The 21,957-nt window shown below is 44.5% G+C and overlaps 1 protein-coding gene and 1 pseudogene across 1 annotated transcript in view; both read left to right on the top strand.

The window, feature by feature from the left end:
• Positions 1-5,717: 5,717 nt before the first annotated feature.
• LOC104860722 lies at positions 5,718-14,592 on the top strand (annotated as a pseudogene).
• A 4,681-nt stretch (positions 14,593-19,273) lies between these two features.
• Kcnk1 (potassium two pore domain channel subfamily K member 1) overlaps positions 19,274-21,957 on the top strand; it is a 39,296-nt gene continuing 36,612 nt past the window's right edge. Inside the window, exon 1 of the mRNA XM_010622010.2 lies at positions 19,274-19,453. Coding sequence (XP_010620312.1) covers positions 19,274-19,453 — 180 coding nt within the window. The remainder of the gene's footprint in view (positions 19,454-21,957) is intronic.

The following is a 21,957-nucleotide window of genomic DNA, read 5'->3' as shown; positions in this document are numbered from 1 at the left end:
GGCACAAAAAAAAAAAAAAAAAAAAAAGCCAGAGGAAAACTAGCTGTGAAAAATTCTGGCATGGTACCCTACGAGGTGAGCTGCTTTCTCAGGAACAGACTCTGTGGAGAGACATGTGCCTTCCTTCCACTTGTCTGTCCTGAATCGGTACCGTGACTCTCCTATTTGTGTCCAGGGCGGCATTCGATGTTGGAAATATGAAAATGAATGAGAGGTGAAAGGGTGTGAGAACACTGAAAACAAGAATAGAAAGAACAAAAAGCCTTTAAAACTCAATGCTACAATGTCTTTCACTATATTTTCACTTTCACTTAGTGGATAGAGTGTTCTTTTTATTAATTTCTAGCATAGAGGCAAGCTTGCAGAATATAATTAGCAATTAAATGAGAGAGAAAACTACTCCCCCAAAATAGATTCACCATTAACTGAACTGTAGGGAAAGCCCCTAATGACATGAAACTTTGTCTAATTTTTTTTCTTTCAAACTCTCCACTTTGCTTAAAGCTTCCTTTTACACCCCAGACAACTCTCAGAAACATTCTGATGGAGTGAAGCATCTTGAGTTTTCTGGTATTCCTCCTGGAACAAGATTGCTAAACCCCATCTTCATGCACACAGGGTCCTAGATTTTTCCCTGTACGCTCTCTGCCGGGTTACCATGGTGATTATAACATCACTGCTTATTTTTTTCCATTTGCAGTATAACTACTACTGCATAGTTTCTAATAATAGAAAAAGAGCCACGAATACAATAACAGGTCACTATTCACATCCTGGCACCATTTTAAAAAACCAAGAAATAACATGTCAAATTGTGATACCATGTTCTTCTAATGTCCTTCTCACCCCTCAAACTGGTTCCCACTTATAATTTCCAGTACACAGAAATATTGAAATCCAGAAAACAGCATGGATTATGCCACTGATATAAGAAGAACTTTACTATCAAATCTCCAATTATGGTTGATTTTCAAACTCCAGAAGGAGTTTAAAAGCCAGAATGAGTTCCAAGCTGAAGTGGCCGAATGTGGGGAAGAGGATTTTCTCATAAACAAGAACGAATAGAGTGTCTGATCACCTTCCACGGAGGTTTGCGGAGGACTAAGATGGAATCACACGTTTGAATGCATACTTTTGGATTTGCAACCTTCAGAAAGCAAAGCAATTTCCTCTGCAGGCAAAAGTGGCCTTGTTGAAAGCAGACCACTTGTTTCTCTGCAGTTAAGAGGAAGGGAAATAATTTCAAGACAGAATAACTTCAAAGTATATTTTCTTAGGTATAACTTCAGATTAACTACATGTGCTTTTTACCTCTGTAGAGGATGCTCATTTCCCAACTTTACCATGGAAAATAATATAGCAAAGATTAGGCAATGAAAAATGAAGGAAATGCAAGAGGACAGGAAGAGGAGAACAGGATGAGGCAGTCAAGGAAGAGAGAATAAAGGAATGAAGAGCAATGGGATTTTGCTCTTTCCAGGTCGAATCACTCAGCTTAACGCCTCCCACAGATAGTGGGCCTTGATTAATATTTGTTGCACTGTCTCTTCACATCCGGTAATCAAGCAGGAGTTGTATGATGCAAATAGACTGTGAAACTTTCCCCCATTGTCAGTCCAGCCTCCGAACACAGAGCTACATGACAACTCATTAAATGTTTGGAAGCAGACATTATAAATGGCGCCATCGGATGCTGCTGCCTCCGGGTAGAGTAATGGTAATACTATAAGTATTAGCTATAGAGCTAATACTTAGATATTGTATTACAGTATTAACGCTTCGTGTAACTCACACTATGTACAACTCTTTTCTCTAAGTGCTGCTTTGTATAGAGTGTGTCACTTAACACTGCAAACAAGCCTAAGAGATAGAGAAGAGCAACACTAATTACCATACCCATTTTATAGCAAGGAAAAATAAGAACAGAGGGAACTATGGCCAAGAAGTCAGTAGAGAACAGAGTAGGAGGGGATAGGAAAAAGGGGAAGAGGACATAAAAAAAATTAAGGTGCATTATGTACATTACCAACTCCTCATGTTGAATGTAATCATCATGTACTGCACATATGTACTAATAAAAATAAAAATTGGGGGGAAAAGCACACAGCAGAGTTCTTACTCCAGTATCTGCTCTGAAACACCACAGGACACCCACTGTCCAGAAGCCATACCCCCCTGAGTTCTGAGTTCTGGACCCAGTATTCAGTAGTAGATTCCAGAATACAGGAATAATAAAGAAACAAGAGAATTCAAAAACCATGAGACATTTTGATTTACATTCATTTAAAGTTTTTCATGGTGTTTTGGCTTTGTATAGCAGGCAAAGGTGATCTCTTCTTGTCCACAGGGAGCTGCTATCATAGTATTTTTTGAGGGGTGGGTGAGTGTACCGGGGATGGAACTCGGGTCCTTGCACTTGTAAGGCAGGAGGCTGAACCACTGCCTTACCCCAGGCCCTGTCATAGTATTTCTGACAGAAGAACTAACTGGAATGTTTGGCTGTTAGAAAGTGTTAATGGGAGGTTAGCCCCAGACGGATGTGGGTTTCAGGGTTCAGTACCTGTGACTCAGGCACAGGTAGGAAGTAGGGGACACAGAAATCACAGGCTTTGAGGAGCTTATATTCAAACACAAGGAAGGAGTAATGAATCTTCAAAGTTTGTACACCTTGTAGACATATATTTTAAAAAATTAAACCTGGACTTTGTTTTTATTTTAATATTAGGTGACTTAACTAGATTTTAGACAGAGTGATGGAATAACCATTATTGCATATGACAGATTTCTGCTTGTCCCTTGGACATTAGAATAGCAAGTAATGAAAATGTATTTATTCAAATTGCCCTCTTTGCTCTTTCTGTCTAGGTCATACAGGTTTATAGTTCGTATCCTGCAATTTAGCACTCAGTTATGTATCGTACTGCATAATAGATTTGTTAATATCTTCTCTCCTAAGTAAGTTGTAAATGCCCTGACTTCAGAGACTATTTTTCAATCTTTCTCAACATGTACAACAGCACAGACCTCAGCCTTCAGCCCCGAAGCTTTTAGTCTAAGATCCATGCAATAAAAATTATCTAGAATCTTTCACCTCTGCTGATTAAATGTCAGGAAGAAAAATCCAACGTTTAGCAATCTTTCTTTGCTTTTGTTTTCCTTTCGTCCACTACCATCCTGCATGGTTGCTAGTTCTGCGCCTTACAACAAACAAACAAAAATCCTCAGTTCTAACTCAGTTCTCTTTTGTATCTATCAAAAGGCTCTTCTTAACTTGCTCCTCTTTTTTAAAATTGAGATATAATTCATATACCCTAAAGTTCACCCTTTTAAATGTGTTCTTACTTGTACACATTTTGGAGGTTTTAGTATCATCACAAAGCTGGACGAGCACCACCACTCCCACCCCCGCCCCCAGCCCCTGTGATGACCTCTACACTATGTGTGTCTATGAATGTATCTATTTGGGTATGTTATATAAATAGAACCATACAATATTCGGCCTTTATGTCTACCTTATTTCACTCAACATAATGTTTTCAAAGTTAATCTATGTCACAGAATGTATTCTATTTATTCTCTTTTAAGATAGAATAATATTCCATCCCAGGGATAGACCACACCTTCTTCATTCATCAGTGGATGGACATTTAGATCGGGCTTCCTTTATTTTGTTGTTGTTGTTGTTACCAAGGATCAAACTTGGGACCTTGCGCTACCGAGGCAGGTGGCGGAACTGCTGAGCTAAATCCCCAGCCCCTCCATTATCTTTTAAATACTTTTTTTCTTTATTTATTGTGCTAAATAAAAACTGTAGAACATTGGTAAATAGAAGCAGGTGATACCGCACATTTTTGCTTCTTACACAGAAGAAGGAAGGAGCACTCACTGCTCTTACAGTGCCAGGGATGGGCACTTGGAAGACAACCTCTACAAGAGCGTCTTTCTGGCTGTTTCCTGCTATGCTTAGTTTGTGCTGAATCTGCACCATGAAAGGTGTGTTGGATTTTATAAAATACCTTTCTATATCTTTTGAAATTACCGTAGAGTATAAAGTCTCCCTTTATCTTATTTATGTGGTCAATAACATTGATTCTTTTATGAATTTCTGGAATTGATTGTGAGGAATTATCTTTTATGCATTTCTGGATTTGATTCACTGTTACTCTGCTTCACTTATTTGAGGACTATTGGTGTGGTTGTTTCTTTATTGAGATGTCCCTGTCTGGTTTTGTTGCGGGGTTATCCTGAACTCGTAATGTGAGCTGGCTAGTATTCTTTGATTCTGGATTCTCACTCAGGCAGATAACCTGAGGAATGTCATCTTTTTCCATGCAGCCCGTGAGCAGGATCAGGCCTGGCTCCTGGTCACCTCACCGGTCCTTCCTTCTCCCACCTTACCTGAGCTTGCTCAGAAACACTCAGTTCAATAAACTCGACGCAGGCTCTCCTTTGAACTTATTTCAGGAGCTCTCTCTCTCTCAGAACCCCATACTCTGGCTTGCTGTGTTCTTTTATTGGGCTGCCACTGTCTCTGGTCACCACTGTTTACCTAACAGGGGGTGCTGAAGTCTGGGAAGTGGGGTGTAGAGCACCCCACCTCGCACTCCAGCATGCAACTCTCCCAGCTCTCCAGCCCAGCAGAGACCTCTTTCCAACATCTCCTTTACCTAAATCGTGCCTCTTAAAACTGTGGGGTTAGGGGTAGGGTTAATGCGGATGCAACAAAGTGACTGATGCTAGTTACTTCTAGAAAATGGACAGGAATGGGGTGGGACGATATGAGTACAGGGAGATAACGTAGTGATTGCTTTACTGACTGTTGAGCATTTTACTTCATAAAGATGCTTACAAATACTCATGTCCATATTACTTTAATTTTAAATATAAATGAAAATAAATATATAAATAAATGGTGGGTAACTAGTACAGAAAGAATTCACCACCATAATGAGACTGGGGGGACACTGAGCCAGAGTATGAAATTCAAGGAAGTGTCAAAAACACTTGTGACCAAGATAAATATTTTAATGCAATAATCAAAATTTGAGCTGGGTGTGTTGGCTCATGCCTGTAATCCCAGCACTCTGGAGGCTGAGGCAGGAGGATCATTACTAGTTTGAGGCCAGCCTGGGCTACACAGTGAGTTCAAGTCTAGCTTGAACTACATGGCCAGATCCTGTCTCAAAAAAAATTTTTTTTATGTTATATTGTTTTATTGTTGTTTAGCCTCGTGTCCGTGACGCAAGTGCCTCATTTGCTTTCCCCTAGCCCTGGTCCTAAAAGTGCTACCGACAGTTGGGAAGAGAAACTTCCCTCTTTGTACCCTTCTTGCTAGTTTAGGAATATATAGTCTAAAACTTTCGACTAGAGGAGTCAAACAGGCAGGCAAGCAGTTAAGAACTTTAAAAAGAGGTCTGGGCTGGAAACATATGGAGTACCAACACTGTGTCTCATGCTATGGGTGTGGGTGAGGCTGACCAAGGTGGCTGAGATGGGGCCAACAGAGACCTGCAGAGCTCCGGCACTTTGGGCTCAGCTGGCGGGGAAGCAGCTCTCATAGGAAATGAAACTGTGGGGCTCATGGTAGGATATGAGGGAGACCAGCCAAACGTGAAGGGAATGAAGCCAAAAGAAGACAGTTGGGGTGGGGGTGGGGGGCGGATGCAAGGTTCCAGACAGAACAGAGGGGCTGGATTTGCCAAATGCTTCACTGAAGCCTTCATCTACGATGAGGAAAAGAGAACTGTCCAACGGCTCAGTGACATGAATGTCATTGCTGACACCAGCCTCTCTGGAGGAGGGAATGCAGCAGGAATGGCAGCGGAGGGGATGACAAGAGCAAGGAAGTGAAAGTAAGTGTGGAGACAACCTTGAGAAGCCTTCTTGTCACCTGCAGTGGGGACACAGGCAGGAGCTACAGAACAAGGTGCTAAATTCAGATGGAGAGATAGGCAACACCTACAGAACCATAGGCAATGTTTGAATAAGAACACTGGATCTAGACTTTGAGTTTCAGATTAAAATGGCAGTAAAAGTATTTTTTTAAATGCAGAAAATGATAGACACACTAATTCAGACTAGTAGTTACCTCCCAAGGAGGGCAGGGCAGGGAATGCATCCTATGCCATTTTGTGAGTGTTTTCATTGTTTAAGGTGGGCATTATAAATGCTTCATACATTTTTTAAATGTCTACAGCAGATGAAATGAGATACACAGAGAAAATAAGTACATAATCACAGTCAATGCTAACTTATGAAAATATAAAGTGAGATGCTATAGCAGAACCAGTGAAGTGGGAAAGGGGCCTGGTTTGAGTTGAGGTCAGGAAATGACGTTGACGCAGGGAAACATCTTATCTACTGCGCTGCCAGTAGCCCCACTCTTCAGTTCCCTCCAGCAACACTAAGCGGCTGCGAGACAGATGCGGAGAAGGGTGTGAAAGTTAATCCAGGACTGGGAGTTTTCCAGTTAGACCCAATAAAGGAGAAGAAAGAGGAACGAATTAATGGATTTGAGAGACACTGATTGCAGGGAGGGCCCGTGGAATTGATCTGGATGAGGCTGGAAGTAATGACAGAAAAGAGCCAAGAACCAGAGAGAAAGTGGGGGGACATGTGGAGCAAGGTCCTGAGAAACTCAAAGACCTTTTGAAGGGGATACTGGAGCAAATGAAGGGGAAGGAGATGAAGTAGGAGACAGAGATGCAGAAGTCTGGTGACCCTGTACGGGAAGGGTCCGGGAAGCCCTAAAGGAGATGAGAACCGAGGGCCTCCGCATGCATTCAGCAAACCCCGCTGGTTCCCAGACTAATTTACTGTGTGTCTCTCCAAGAAGTGCTAGATGTTTCCTCAACAAAATAAGGGAGATTTTCATGATCCAAAGATACCTGGTCTAACTAGGTCTTGGCAATTAATGGTGCACTACCAGAAAGTCCTGTATGAATGATTCAGCCTAAAGTTAGGGCCTGAGGGATGTGGTGTGTGAATCAGAATGTTGGACCAGGGAGGGAAGAGGGGTTGAGCACAAACATACACCTGGAGTGATGCTAGAACTGGGGTCTTGCTCTGGATTCCACCAGGCTGGGTCATTTGAGGTAAGGGAGAAATGGAGCCAGTGGTCGTGAGTGAGGATCATTGGTAACTTCTTCTCATTCATCAGCCCAGTCCTAGTTTCTGAGGTCCGGGGATCTGTCCTGAAAGAGAAACTTTTCTCCTTGACGTAAACAGCATTTTTAGGAACCTGTGACATAGTGATCAAGGCTCAGCAGGATATGGTGACTGTCAGAACTTGGAGCAGAGCCCTGTTGCTCCATGCTGTGTCAGCAGGGGAAGTGGCCAGGCAGACCTTGAACTCCAGAGGAGAGTAAAGCCATCCACAGATGCATAGAGCAGGGCAGGAGCTACTAAAAACGGCTTTGCTGGGAGAGCCAGAGCTGAATTACAAACTACAGTTTCACAAAGAAAACATTACGGTTAGGAACTCAGCATCAAGGTTTCCATGGCAATATTTTTTTAGTCTCTGGTATACACAGTACGTATAATCATTTCTGTATGTGGACTGTTAACCATGGATATATTCATAGCACTCCAGATTGCATAACAGAAATTCCTTGAGCTGGATAAATATAATGGGGTGAGGGTATACGTGTGTTCACCTTCAACTCTAAATCAAGAAGTGAAAGGAGAGGACATGATTTTTATGCTCATTTATCACTTTAATCATTACGACTAGCTAACAAGTGTGTATTAGTTGATAGCTAGATTAAGGCTTTCTTGGGCAGTAACCTAAGGCAGTGATGGTGAACCTTTTAGACTTTTCAATGATACAAATAGCCTGCTGCAGCACGCCTGCCATAGGTTCACCACCACTGCCTTAGGGCTCTCAGGTCTCTTAATCATCTTTTCCCCAGGGCTCTCTGTGTGACAGGTTATGGCCTTCTCCCTCACGAAAAGGCCCAGTGGAGACTGATCTGGTGTGGACAGGACTGGAAGCCACAGGACTGAGTGTGGAGGTGAAGATTCTGAAGAAAGAGTGGGGCCTATGGATCCCCTGTCTCGAAAAACATGTGAGAAGTAAAACTGAAGGAGTTTACAAGGCTACTCAGAGGGTTGTATCACAGAGTGGATTCTAAGCTTCTTACAGTTTAGAAAAATATTACCTTGAGCCATATGAAATTGCTGGTATTTGACCATCATTTTACCTGTGAAGATAACAATTTCATGTGATTCAACTAAATATTGTGAAGTGTTAAAATGCTAAAAAGTTTTACAAATTCATGATGATTTACCTGCCAAATCTCTAATTTGTGTCTGTTTTGCTTAAAGGTATGGAAATTTTGAGTATTTCACTTCTTATCATTCCGGCCAAGAACATTTGGGTAAGCGTGAATACAACCACAAAAGCTTTCTCCTTTCCTTAAGCCCCAAATGTACAAGTGCCAAGTTCTCTGTAAGAATGAACTCATTCAGGGAGTTTCCTACTCTTTTAAAATCTGGACTGAAAAAATAGTTAATCTCTCAGAATGATAAAATGCCTAGAACTACTGACTGAAGTTCATCAAATCTTATTTTTTATGTTTTTATTTTTATTTTTGGTACGGGAGATGGAACTTTGGACCTTGCAATTGCGAGGCAGGTAATGGAACCACGGAGCTAAATCCCTAGCCCCTTAAATATTATTTCTTAGGGAGAGCTCTATAGCTTTCTTGAAGGGACACTAAATGCATTCACTATTCTAAATGTAGCCACGATTTTTAATGATTCTCATTATTGATTAGCTTTAACTTCCATCGATATGCAAGTGGTTTTCAGCAAAGAATAAATGCATTTCTCAGTGATATAAAAGTCCTTGAAAAATGATTATGTAATAGTGACAGGAAGCTATTATTACTAAGCCCTTAGGTTTTATTTTTAACTATATTGTCAAGTACATCATAATTGTTTTGTAAGTGTGCATCGAGTAGCCTGTCAGGATGCTCTGTGATTTTGCAATTCAGAGGGTGAGCCCTGCTGTGACAGGAAGGGCACTGAACCAGGATGCTCTAGACACATATTTCCCAAATCTTAGTTCATTCATGTGGAGAAATTGGATAATAATGCCTGGTCTATTTCTTCAGTGATTGTAATGAAATTAATCTAACGACTCTATCTAATGAATTAGTTATAGGGAAATGATCTACAAACTTCAAAGCACCAAATAAAAGTGATGTTACTAGGGAAAAAAGCTGAGGGAAAGGCAAACACAGTATTTGAAAGAAGTGCTCCAAAATTAACTTAATGGTTCATCCATTAACTTCTAGCACATACGCACACCCCACACTCAGGAAATAGTGACAAATACAGGAGACCGAAGCTCTCTACTGTGACAATATTTTTAAAAAGTGACCATGTTCTTGCATCCAAGAGTAGTATGGGTTGGGCCAGCCAAGCCTTACAGAGGGCAGAGGGAGGTCAGCAGAAGCACAGCCGTTATCTGCCGGCCAACTGGCCCATGGCTGGAACAGCAGAGTCTCAGCCACACCTGCACCCACACTGCTCTGCACCTCATGGCTTTGAAACCTTGAGACCAGCTGACTCTTACGGATGCGCCATCTCTCCCCTGGGTCACCCTGCAAAGCATAAGCTCCTCCAAAGATCCATCTTCTCCCCTGCTCCCAACTGCAGCTTATCCATAGCTTCTTCTCCTTTGAAAATTGTTCTGTCCACCCTCTGGGACCCTCTCGTTAGAGCCTAACCACATGTTTATTCCAGACAAAGATACCCGCTGCCTCTTTGCCTTCCCCCAGCCTGGTCCTCCTGGCATATTCCTGGCTTCCCTTGGTGGCTGCTGTTCATTTTACTACATCTCAGGGCTGAGGAAGGGCTCAGCCTTCTCCTCAAATCCCTGAACCAATTTCCAACCAATTGCTCTTGTTCTCTTCAGTAAAAGGACCATCTTCTTAGTCTTTCCTGTTGCTGTGAGAGAGTATTGGAGGCTTGGATATTTATACTTAGCTCACAGTTATGGAGGTCCAAGGACGTGGTACCTGCATCCACTTCCTTTCTGGTGAAGGCCTCGTGGTGAAAAAAATAGAAGAGAAGTTGTGTGCTGAGGAGGGGCACACGTGCAAGTGAGTGAGCTCGAGGGCCAAGCTTGCTCTACAACAGCCTCACTGAAGGGAACTAAACCTCTGTCAGAAAAACATTAATCCCTTCACGAAGGCAGATTTCTCATCACCCAAAATGCCTCCTAGAGGCCCTACCGCCTCTCAACACTGTTTAACTGAAGCCAAGCATCAACCTGAGTTTGAGTGGGGATAAACCACATCCCAAGCCATAAGGACCCTCCAGTGGGGTCACTCCTGATGGTAGTGTTTCTTCCTTCAGCCATTACCTCCTTGTCCCCTCACCTTCCACTTGATTCACCCCTGAAGATTCCTGCTAAGGCATGTAGCCCCATTCCATCCCATTTTTGTACCACCTTGTACCTCCAGTGTCAGTATGCATAGCCTTAGACCCATGATGATGAACATTTTAGAGCTTTCAATGATACAAACAGCTAGGTGCGGCACGGGTGCCATAGGTTCACCACCACTGCCCTAGATTCACTCCCTCCACTTTGGTAGAGGCTAAATCTTAGACATTGCTACCATCCGGAACTCATTACACCCTTCTGGAATCACTTCTTCTGTAGTTATAATTCCCCATCCTCTCTCCCCTCACTCTGACATACGAAGCCTAACTAGACTCCCTCCTCCTGGAGAGAAAAGTGGCTCAATTCTTGCATTTCCTTCTTGTTTACTAGCCATTTACTTGCTTCATCTCCTTCCCTGTGCATTGCGGACACCATGGCTCATCACGTTGTCTGAGCTTTTTACAAGGAGACTTTTCAATTCTCTTGTTCCTTCACCTTTCCACACACTAGCTGTGCCTCATCTCCATGTCACTTGAAGACCTGAAGACTGTGGCAGAAAATGGCCAATCCATGCAGATCATGACCCCTGCAGATCTCTGCTTCATGCACCGCAGCATCCTTTCCCTTTGTTTCTTCAGTCAGCTATCTCTCCTTTATTTGTCTTCAAGCCCATTGCTCATTGCCTTTTAGCCATGACCTCACTTCCTGTTTCACAGATAAAATAGGAGCCTCTGGATCAGGCCTATTTCCTACTTCCCATTTCCTCTGCGACGGACATTGCTGGCTCATGTTGTTTAAATTCCTTCCTGTTCTTCTCATGCAAACACCTTGTAAGAGATCTTTGGCCAAGAGAAAGGCACTGAGAGACTAGGCAAGACTCCCAATGCCAAATGAGTGACCTCCTGCAAACACTGCAAGAGTTGAGAACAGAAATGGCTGACTGGCAGGAAGATCTTCTGGAGGAGAGCAAACACAGGCTGAGGATGCCCTGAGAAGCAGCCAGGGAAATGTGTGTGATGCTTCTGAGGACTACGAAGTGCTTTTCAGAGGATGAAAGATGTTACAGCTAGAGGTGAAGACAGAGCACAGCCTCTTGCTGTTGCTGAACTCCATTGAACAGCCTCTCCCCAAATTCTCTTTTTCCTGATCTTTGCCTGCTTCTACTCCATTGATTTCACCCAACCAATATTTATTTCATACCTGCTCTGTGCCAGGTGCCATATAAGTTGTCACAGATTGTAGGGATATCCCCACTACTCTAACTTTACAAGTGAAAAGATTTATAGAGCACTTATTCTCCATCCTACATGGAGCTGATCACTTCACACACATGGGATCTCATTCTTCCCCGCCAGCCCTAGGTGGTTGATCAGGTGTTCTTCCTGTATTTACAGAATTATGGAGACCTGGAAAAATTATATAATTCTACAAAGTTTGCACTTAATGGTAGGTGGTGTTATATTTGAACTTAAATGATCTGATTCAAAATTCTAGACTCTAAATTTTACTTTCATCCTGTAGCAATTGTCTGACTGTTCTTTAATATGTATGTTTGTTGAGGATAGAGACTTCGGTTTTTTAATGCAGAGGATATTGTTTTATTTCTGGAACAGAAAAGAAATCTTTGTTCAGAAAGGGGAGCAGAGGGGAGCAGAAGATGTCAGACAGCGAGGAGAGCAACTTCTCAGAGGAGGAGGACAGCCAGCACAGCAGTGATGGTGAGGAGGCTGAGGTAGAGAAAGGGCGGAGGAGTGCAGTAAGCAGTGAGAAGGAAGAGGAGCCTGAGAGAGAAGAGGAGAAAGAAGAGGAAGAGGAAGATGACAGTCGGCCCCCAAAAAACCCTGATATGGCGGCTTCATTCTGAGTGAGGCTGATGTGGACAATGAGTATGAGGACAAGGACCGGTAGGAAGACGGAGCCGAGGACATCCTAGAGAAAGGAGAGATTGAAGCTTCCAATATTGATAATGTCATTCTGGATGAAGACTGATCTGGGGTCCAGGGCCTAGAGAACCTGTGGAGGGACCAGCAAGAGGAAGAACTGAATGAATATTACGTGAAGAAATATGCCAAGTTGTCCATGGGGGAGATGGTCTATGGAGGGTCTGAGGAGCTCTGGGATGACATCACCCAGCAGCAGCTGCTCCCAGGAGTCAAGTATCCCAACCTGTGAACTGTCAAATGTAAGACCGGGGAGGAATGAGCTACAGCCATTTCCTTGATGAAAGTTCATCACCTACCAGTTCACAGGCATGCCCCTGCACATCCAGTTCGTGGTGGCCTCCAAGTATGTGAAGGGCCACATCTATGTGGAGGCCTACAAGCAGACCTACATGAAGCAGGCCACCAAGGGCGTAGGCAACCTGCAGCTCAGCTACTGAAACCAGCAGATGGTGCCTATCAAGGAGGCGACAGACATGCTCAAAGTGGTGAAGGACGTGGCCAACCTGAAGCCCAAGTCCTGGGTCTACCTCCAGCGAGGCATCTACAAGAATGACATTGCTTAGGTGGACTACGTAGAGCCCAGTCAGAACACCATCTCCCTAAAGATGATTCTGCACATTGACTATGACTGCATCGAGGCCTGCATGAGCTAGAAAGACTGGTTTACTGAAAAGAAGAAGTTCAAGCAACCTCCACAGAGACTCTTTGATGCTGAGAAGATCCAGTCCCTGGCAGGTGATGTTGCCTCTGATGGTGACTTCATCATCTTTGAAGGCAACTGCTACAGCCGCTGGGGCTTCTTGTTCAAGAGCTTCACCATATCTGCCATGATCACAGAGGGTGTGAAGCACACACTATCTGAGCTAGAGAAGTTTGAGGACCAGCTGGAGGGCATTGACCTGGATGTGGTGACAGAGAACACACACAGGGAAGGAGCAGGAGTACAACTTCCAGCCTGGGACAATGTGGAGGTGTGTGAAGGAGAGCTAATCAACCTGTAAGGCAAGGTTCTTAGCATGGATGGCAACAAGATCACCCCCATGCCCAAACACAAAGACCTCAAGGACATGCTGGAATACCCAGCCCAGGAGCTTCACAAGTACTTCAAGATGGGGGACCACGTGAAGGTGGTCACTGGTTGATTTGAGGGTGACATGGGTCTCATTGTTCAAGTGGAGGAGAACTTAGTCATCCTCTTCTCCGACCTCCCACGCACAAGCTGAAAGTGCTCCCCCGAGACTTGCAGCTCTGCTCACAGACAGTGTCAGGCGTGGATGTTGGTGGCCAGCATGAACAGGGTGAGTGTTGCAGCTGGACCTCCAGACTGTGGGTGTCACCATGTGACTGGAGTGGGAGACCTTCCAGATACTGAACATGTATGGGAAGATGGTGACTGTCAGGCACTAGGCTGTGACTCAGAAAAAGGACAATGGCTTTGCTATAGCTGTGGACTCAGAGCAAAACAGTATCCATATAAAAGATATCGTCAAGGTCATCGATGACCCTTACTCAGACTGGGAGGGTGAGATCCACCACATCAACTAGAACTTTGCCTTCCTGCACTGCAAGAAGCTGGTGGAGAGCAGAGGCATGTTTGTTAGCAAGGCCCACCATCTGGTGCTGGTTGGCGAGTTAAGCCCTGGATGTGACCAACTTTACCATGGGGGCTTTGCACCTATGAGGCCCTGGATCAGCAGCCCCATACGCTCCAGTGGTGGAGGTCAGCATGGTGGCTTTGGCAATTCAGGTGGCAGTGGTGGTGGCCAAGCAGGGGCGGAGGATGGAGAGACGAGCTCATCAGCCAGACTGTGTGTATCTCCCAAGGCCCCTACAAAGGCTATATTGGCATGGTGATGGATGCCACAGAGTCCACAGCCCACATGGAGCTGCAATCCACCTGCCAGACTATCTCTGTGGACCGCCAGGAGCTCTTGGCGACCAGGTGGGATGGCCTCAAACTATGGTCAGATGTATGGCTCCCAGATGCCTCTTCATGACGGCAACCATACCCCACATTATGGCTCACAGACGCCCCTGCATGATGGTAGCCTAGAGTGGAGCATGGGACTCCAATAACCCCAACACACGGTCACCGGCCAAGGAAGAATATGAGTGTGCTTTGATGATGAGCCCACAGTACCCTCAGGCCTATGGGGGAACCTCCAACCCCCAAATACCTGGTTACCCAGACGCTTTGTCTCTCCCCAGGTCAACCCACAGGCACTAGGGACGCCCACCATGTATATGGATAACTAAAAACAAACAGGGTTGAGAGGTACAATGTCTTCCCAGAGAGGAGGAGAGAAATTGGTCTGCCTAAACTTCCTGGCACTGTTTTTGCATGCATGGGCCTTCGACAGGCAGCAGCAGGCAGTGGCAGGCAGAGGCCCAACAGACTAGCTGACTCATCTGCTCGGGGTCCGAAAGCCTAAAGCTATTGCTTCCTGGGGGTGGTTTGGTGATACTGCTTTGCTTTCCTTTTGTGATGACTGTGGCTCTGGGTTCATGCTGCTGTCTGACAGGATGTGTAACCTGCATATGCTGATTGAATTTACATAGTGCCTGACTTTATTTTGAGATTCTGTTTCTAGCTGTATATGCTTTATGGTTTGACCTAGAAAACTGAGTTTCCTCTAGTGATAGGTTTTGTTCCCTTTTTAATTAGCTCAGGGCTAGCCTGCCAGTAAAGCATCCCATTTCTGGGCTCTTCAATTGGAAGATGAGTTCTGTTTACAGGGAAAACCCAATGGGTCCAAAGGAAGTCACATCAGTGCTCACTTAAGTCTGGAGATGTCCAATCCCAAGAAATTCAGCCTTCCCAGCCGTGGGGCTGAAAGACACAGACTGACAGGAGAGGCCTTGTCAAGTCCCCAGTAGTGAGGGCTGCTGTACTGTCCCACGATCTTTAATGAATGTGTCTACTTACTACATACTGTGGTGTGTATGCTTGGCAGTTCTTTCTTCCTCGTAAACAAGAACCTGGACTTATTTTGGCCCATTCAACTGTAACAGTCCTCCTCTGTCAGGAGCAATTGTACATAATTTTTGGGGGAAAATCATTTGATGAGGCCTACTTCTTCTGGCTACAGGGCAGCTATGGCAGGTCGAGACATAACTCGATTTTGGCCCCTGGTCACAGCGAAGACCTCAGTGGTCCGGTGATGCCGTGATGTTCCAGGTCAAGACACCCTGGGGAAAAACAAAATCTTCATCTGCATAGTTCCTCATTGTTCTAGGATCCTCCGCCCCACAGTCCTCTTAGTAACCTTTTACATTTGTTACTCTTCTGATGTACTGAACTCTCTGCCCTGAGTCATCTGTTATATTTGTTTTCTCCTGATGTACTGAATAAAGGTGTGGCAACCTCATGGGCTGCCCAGAACAGCATTGATCAGGCCCAAAGCTCAACTTCTTCTCTAAGCCTTGCTTTTTCTATCTTTCCTGTGTAAGAAGTTAATTTACCTTGTGCTGTCGTGGCTTACAGGAGACTAGGACCTAACTGCAGAGGTTCTAGTGAGGTCCCCTTTCCCTGTTCCCTACACTCCTCTGAGACAGGAGCCAGGGGCTTGAGCCCTTGTCTGAGACCTTAGTCATGCCTCAAATCTCTCTGACCTGTCCTCTGCCTTTTCACTTAATAAACACGCAAAAATATTTGGAGTACATATAGTACGTGAAAGAATGCTTTAGAAAATACAAGGAATTGAGAGGTACCAGGTTTCTTCCCAAGAGTACACAATCCAGAGCAGTGGTGCCAAACCTGACATGCATGTCACAGTGAATGCTGTGAAGGGTTCACCATCACTGGCCTAGAAGGAGGTAAAGCATGTGCTGGTAAAAATATCAACACTAAGCTGAGTGTGGTAGTACATGCCCACCAGTATTCTGGGAAGAAGATGGCAAGTTTGAGCCCAACCTGGGCATTAGTGATTTAAAAGTGATTTAATGAGCAATTTAACAAAATCACGCCTAACACAGTGCCACAAAATAATACAATAACAACACTAGAGGGTATATGTTTGTACCTAGAAATGAAAACATTGCAGGTATCCCAAATTCAAAAGGAGGAGTGAGGGCTTCCTGTGGGTTTAGGTAGTTGAGGAAATCCACCTGCAGGGCAGGCAGATTCCAATGGGATCCGAAAGACTAAAAAAGTCAAGTGAAAGTGACACAGGACAGGAAGGAAGCTAAATCACTGAGGACTCAGGGACTTACCAAAGTAGCAAGGTCAGAAGTGTCTAGAGGGAAGGATTACAGATGGCATTTGAAGCTCTGGCCCCAGAGTTGGGAGGTATGAATGGGGAACTTCAGGGTCCCTGAACAGGAGCATTTCTCCTATGAGCAGGAAGGCTCTTGGAAAGGTGAAACTCTGACATTCAGCATCAAGTTACTGTCAACAACTAGGAGGTTTCCTGTGGCTACTCAGTGCCCTGAGTCCACACTGCTGAGGTGTCATAAGCTTGCATAGTAGCTGATGGTACCATCCTATATCATCCAAAAGCCCACCACTGGGGTGATGCCCTCTATGTATGAACGTGACTTGAAAGCATTGGTGATAGCCAGCAGCCCAGGCCAGACTGCTCCAGAGGCAGTATCTTTACTATAAGGAACAAAACAAATGGTCAAAAGAAACGGTATCATCCACTCTTGCTTTCTTTCTCTTTTCTCACATCAAAGCCACAACCTCTGCACTATAATGATCTGAAATCATGAAATAACCAAGCCCACATGAGTCCTTTCCAGTCTACTGAGTCACGTGGCCTGTTCTGGAGAAAATGACAAGGCAGCTGAGTGAGCCAAGAGAGACGACAGGATAGCTGTCATTAAGACACATCAGCACTGGATCACTGGTAAAAGTGTGTGGCTGGAGTGGGGTTTTCATTCAAATAGGCACAGCAGGACAGAGCAGTGGGCACATCAGAATTCTCAGTGTATTCCCCTATATTTAATCTTTACTCTTACTTTTTGTTAACCTGCTTCTAGAAAGCCTTTTCCTTTCCCTTCTTATCTCTTGTATGCATGGAGGCTGTACAGAAACAAAAGGTGAGAGCTGGGGATTTAGCTCAATGGTGCCACTGCCTTGCAAGGGCAAGGTCCCAAGTTCGATCCCTGGTATCAAAATAAATAAATGAATGAATATAAAAAAGAAAGAGAAGAAATCAGAGGTGAGAGCACAGAATTATATTCTAACTCTCAGAGGTGAAATGTACTGGTGAGGAGCTATGGTTAAGAGCCAGGGGACATTGGCACTGGAAGATGAGCATTGCTCCGGCCAGGCATGGACCAGTTGCCACAGGCCTGCTCCAGCAGAAGGTCCTGAGTGAGACACCATTGTCTTCTAAGAAGTGTTAAAGACAGAGGTCAAGGAAGCAGAGCTTCCTTATCTCTGTGGAAAGTGGACAAAAAAAAAGTAGCTAGCAAGGCATATACAAATCACTGGAGTAGAGGTTTCAATGGAAGGGAAAAATCCTCAATCCTGAGGTTGCTGACCTCCCTGGAGACAGGAATCTGTGCAAAGAGGTGGACCAAGATGAGGAAGGGAAACCTCCCATCTCTATCACTGGACTCCAACACCCAGGGCTGTGCAAGTCTTCCCAACAACCCTCATTCCCACACCAGGTCTACTCAATGGATTTCAGACAGACCTGGGCCCCAACAGACCACTCCCAAGATGTTCCAGTTTCTATTTGTAGTATTGGAATAAGATATCTTGTAAAAGTCTCCTTGGCCCAGTTGTAATATAGAATTGGAGTACAATCTCAGCCAAAGAAGTAAGTAGGGAAATAATGGTGAATTTATGAGAAAAATTTCCAGTGATGATTTTGGAATTTCAGCATAGTCCATATGTATGTTGTTCTTGTTGTCTATCACTGTGTAACAAGCTAATCCCAAATTTACTGATTTAAAGCAACAATCTGATTACATCTGAAAGGGAACAGCGATGCTCAACAACTAGGCCATGCACACCGAGAGGTCCGACTGGAGATTTTATTCAGGGGAGCAGAGCAGAGAGAAAGAGCAGAGAGAGAGAGAGAGATGAGGAAGTGCTGGCCTATTTATGGAGCTTGGAGCCAAAGACCTCCTTGTTAGGATTGAGTAGGCTGCTCTTAGCCTATCGCAAGCCACATTGCCCTCTAAGGAGGGAGCCCTGCAGGAAGCTTTAGGTTTAATTCTATATGCTAGCTGAGGATTTAGCTCAGTGGTTCTGCCGCCTGCCTCACAAGCGCAAGGTCCTGAGTTCGATCCCCAGTACCAAAAAACAAAAACAAACAATTCTATATGCTGACGTGGTCTTGGGAAAAGGAAACTCAAGACAGGGGTTTAGGGGAAGAAGAACCCGGAAGTCCAACCCAAAATGGCAGTGTCACAACATACTTTAACGTGATCAATTCCCTAACAACATCTGTACATGCAGGTAGAATTATGCTGTATTTAACCCAGGGGGGATAGACAGAGATTGGGCACCTGGTGGCCTAGTCTAGTGTTAGAGATGCAACATTCCTGTCTCTGCTATCTCAGTGAGGATAGTCAGAGGTTGGGCTCAACTGGACTATCACCTGAAGTACATACATGTGGCCTTTCCACCAGGGCTCAGGGATACAAGAGAGGTGAGTGCTCCTGTGTCCGAGGTAGGCAGCCACAGTCTTTTTATGACTGAGCTTTAGATACCATCCAGTGTCATCTCTCACGTGTTCCGTGGGTTGAAGTAGCCACAAGTTACTTAGTTTCAAAAATAGGGGATACAAACCCTGCCTTCTAATGAGAGAAGCATCAAGAATCAAGTTTTAAAAGCTGCCATCTGCATGCACATTAATTTGAGTGTATGATGACTCATCAAACCTGTGCATGCAGTTACACTAGTGCCCCCACAGACTGTGACACTCCCAGACTGTGACATGGGGAGAGAGAATGCCATTCTAGTGGGCACTGGGGGTTTGGCATGCAAAGCAGTCCTGAGGACAGAATCTACACTGTGATGCAGACACAGGAGGCTGTGGAGCAGCAGGAACCTGTGAGTGGAGACACAGGAGAAGAAATTCTGCAACAGCAAATGGACTTTGACAGGTGGCCTCAGGGACAGAGGGCCTGGAAGCTCACAACAGCAAAGATCAGGGACAGGGTGGGTTAGCATGGTCTACAGATGGGGGTGGGGATTTAGCTCAGTGGTTCCACTGCCTGCCTCACAAGCGCAAGGTCCTAAGTTCAATCCCCAGTACATAATAATAATGATAAAAATAAAAAATAACCAGAGAGGACAGTGTAAGATGATGACTGTGGTGATGTGGAGGACGAGAGAGCAGACAAGATTCTCAGAGCTGAGTATTGACTGATGGCCAAAGTTTTCAAAGGCCAAGGGACTCTTGGTATCGGGTTAATGGCTTCATCTTGAAAAGTAAGGGGGTGTGTTTCTCCTTAAGGGTGAGATGAAAGGAAGAAATGAGGTGATTTTGTTTTTTGTTTTTGTTTTTTTTGGTACCGGAGATCGAACTCGGGTCCTTGCGCTTGCAAGGCAGGCCATCGAACCGCTGAGCTAAATCCCCAGCCCCATGAGGTGATTTTGAAGTGCAGTGGCTAATAGGGTGGTTTCTTTGGAAATGGCTCCTCAATCAAAAGTATTCCAGGTTCATCTTGCCTTGAAGGAAGAATTGGATGAGACAGGCCAATAACGGTGCCAAAAAGTTTATTTGAAAAGTGCGGAGCAAATGAGTGTGGGAGAAACCAGCTCTGCAGAGCCACTTGGGCCAAAGAGAAAGAGCAAAAGCAAAAGTCCTGTCTGAAGGCATAACATGGACCACCATGCAAACTCACACACCACCCCAGTTTTCTGTGATGGTCAGTCCTTTTTATGCTGTCCACACCTCGTGGAAGCTCCAAAAAATTCTACATGTGTGGTCCTCGAGTTGCCTTGGTATCTTGTATGGGACAGGCCGGCTCATTTCTGCAGCCAGCTTTGCCACACCCTATTTCCTATATCACAGAGGTAAGGGGAGGGAGGGATGGCTTCAGTCTTCTGAGTAAGGTAGGAGGTGAGACTATTTGCTGATGATCCTAGCAACTCAGGAGGCTGAAGCAGCAGTATTGCAACTTGGAGGGCAGCCTGGATAATTTAGGGAGTCCTGTGTCTAAAAGTGGGGGTAAAAAAGGGCTGGGAATGTAACAGCACTTGCCTAGTGTTTTCAAGGCACTTGGTTCTATCCCCAGTGCTTATGGTGGAGAGCTCTGATGAGTATACTATACATCTTTATGAGCATTTTATGAAAATAAAAAATAAGTTGTTTTGAACTTCACTATAGAGGCTGATGATACTCAGTTTCTCTTCAGATCATATAAATCTTTGGCCTTTTATCAAGCTATTGTTCTAAAAAAAAACCTGTACAACTCAATTTTATTTTAATCCTTTTCCTGATTATTAAAATATGTCTACAGTAGAGAATTTTAAAAATATGAAAACATACAAGAAATGAAAGTCGCCTGTATACTCCACTGTCACCCATAGGGGCTGGTTTTATTATCATTCAGTCAATCTCGTACACAGTTACAATTCTGTTTTACGACACAAAATACAATACCCAAGACTCTATACAATTTTGCTTATGTCTTCAAATACAACTTGAAAGGTTTTGGGCCACCCAAATTGTTGAGATGCCATAACTTCTTTAGCCATTCTACTATTTTGGAACATTTAGGATGCTCCTGATTCTTTATTTCATATATGTATATATATCATATGCACATATATTCAGATGTGTGTATATATTAATGCATCCTTGTGCAAAAATGTTTGCCTCAGTATTTTTCCTTAGAAATGACTGAGTCAGAGCACATATATTTTTATTACTGCAAATTAATTCTATGGAGTGAGCCTCACTGTGTCACATTAATACATGCATATAAACTTGGATCACACCCACGCCATTACCCACCCTTCCCCTCTCCCTGATCTCCTTACTCTAAATAGTGAGGTTTCTTCTTTCAAGATTCTTTCGTTACCAAGGATTGAACTCAGAACCCTGCACTTTCGAGGCAGGCGGTGGAACCACTGAGCTAAATCCTTGACCCCTCAAGATTCTTGAAAGATACAACCAAGGTGCTTTCCAGAAAAAGTTGTAATTTTTACTCTTTCCCACAACTAGGTGGCTGAGGACCCTCCTTGGCATTTCCAAAGAAGTACATAGGAAAGCTGCTTCTTCTGGTAATCGGCATGTTGGGACTTTGCCATGGTGACCTGAGGTCATGTTTAAAAAAAAAAAAAATAGCAGTCAGAAACAACCTCTCTAAAACTCTCCGAGACATCCAGATTCTGGGGGGTGGGGGTGGTGGGGTTACGGGAAACTTCAAGGTGCCTTTTAGTGCACAAGGTTCTGGCAGTTCCACCATGATCGCTGGCTGAAGAAGGTCAGGATTTTGGGACTCGGGCTTTGATTCGGCGGAAATACGTGGAGAACAGAGTAAGGCAGCCGGGGCTGGCCAGTGCGTGGCCCAGAAGTGGACCTACTACGCGCGCGCGCGTATACACACACACACACACACACACACACATACACACACTCGCGCGCCCGGAACCCGGGAGGGGACCGCTGAGGGCGGGGGCGTCGCGGTCCGGTCCGCCCAGCCCAGCCCCCT

Source organism: Fukomys damarensis, unplaced genomic scaffold (genome assembly GCF_012274545.1).
Source record: "Fukomys damarensis isolate Sample0158 unplaced genomic scaffold, DMR_v1.0_HiC HiC_scaffold_10, whole genome shotgun sequence".
In the NCBI taxonomy this organism is placed as follows: Eukaryota; Metazoa; Chordata; class Mammalia; order Rodentia; family Bathyergidae; genus Fukomys; species Fukomys damarensis.
This window is presented reverse-complemented; position numbering and strand designations above follow the sequence as displayed.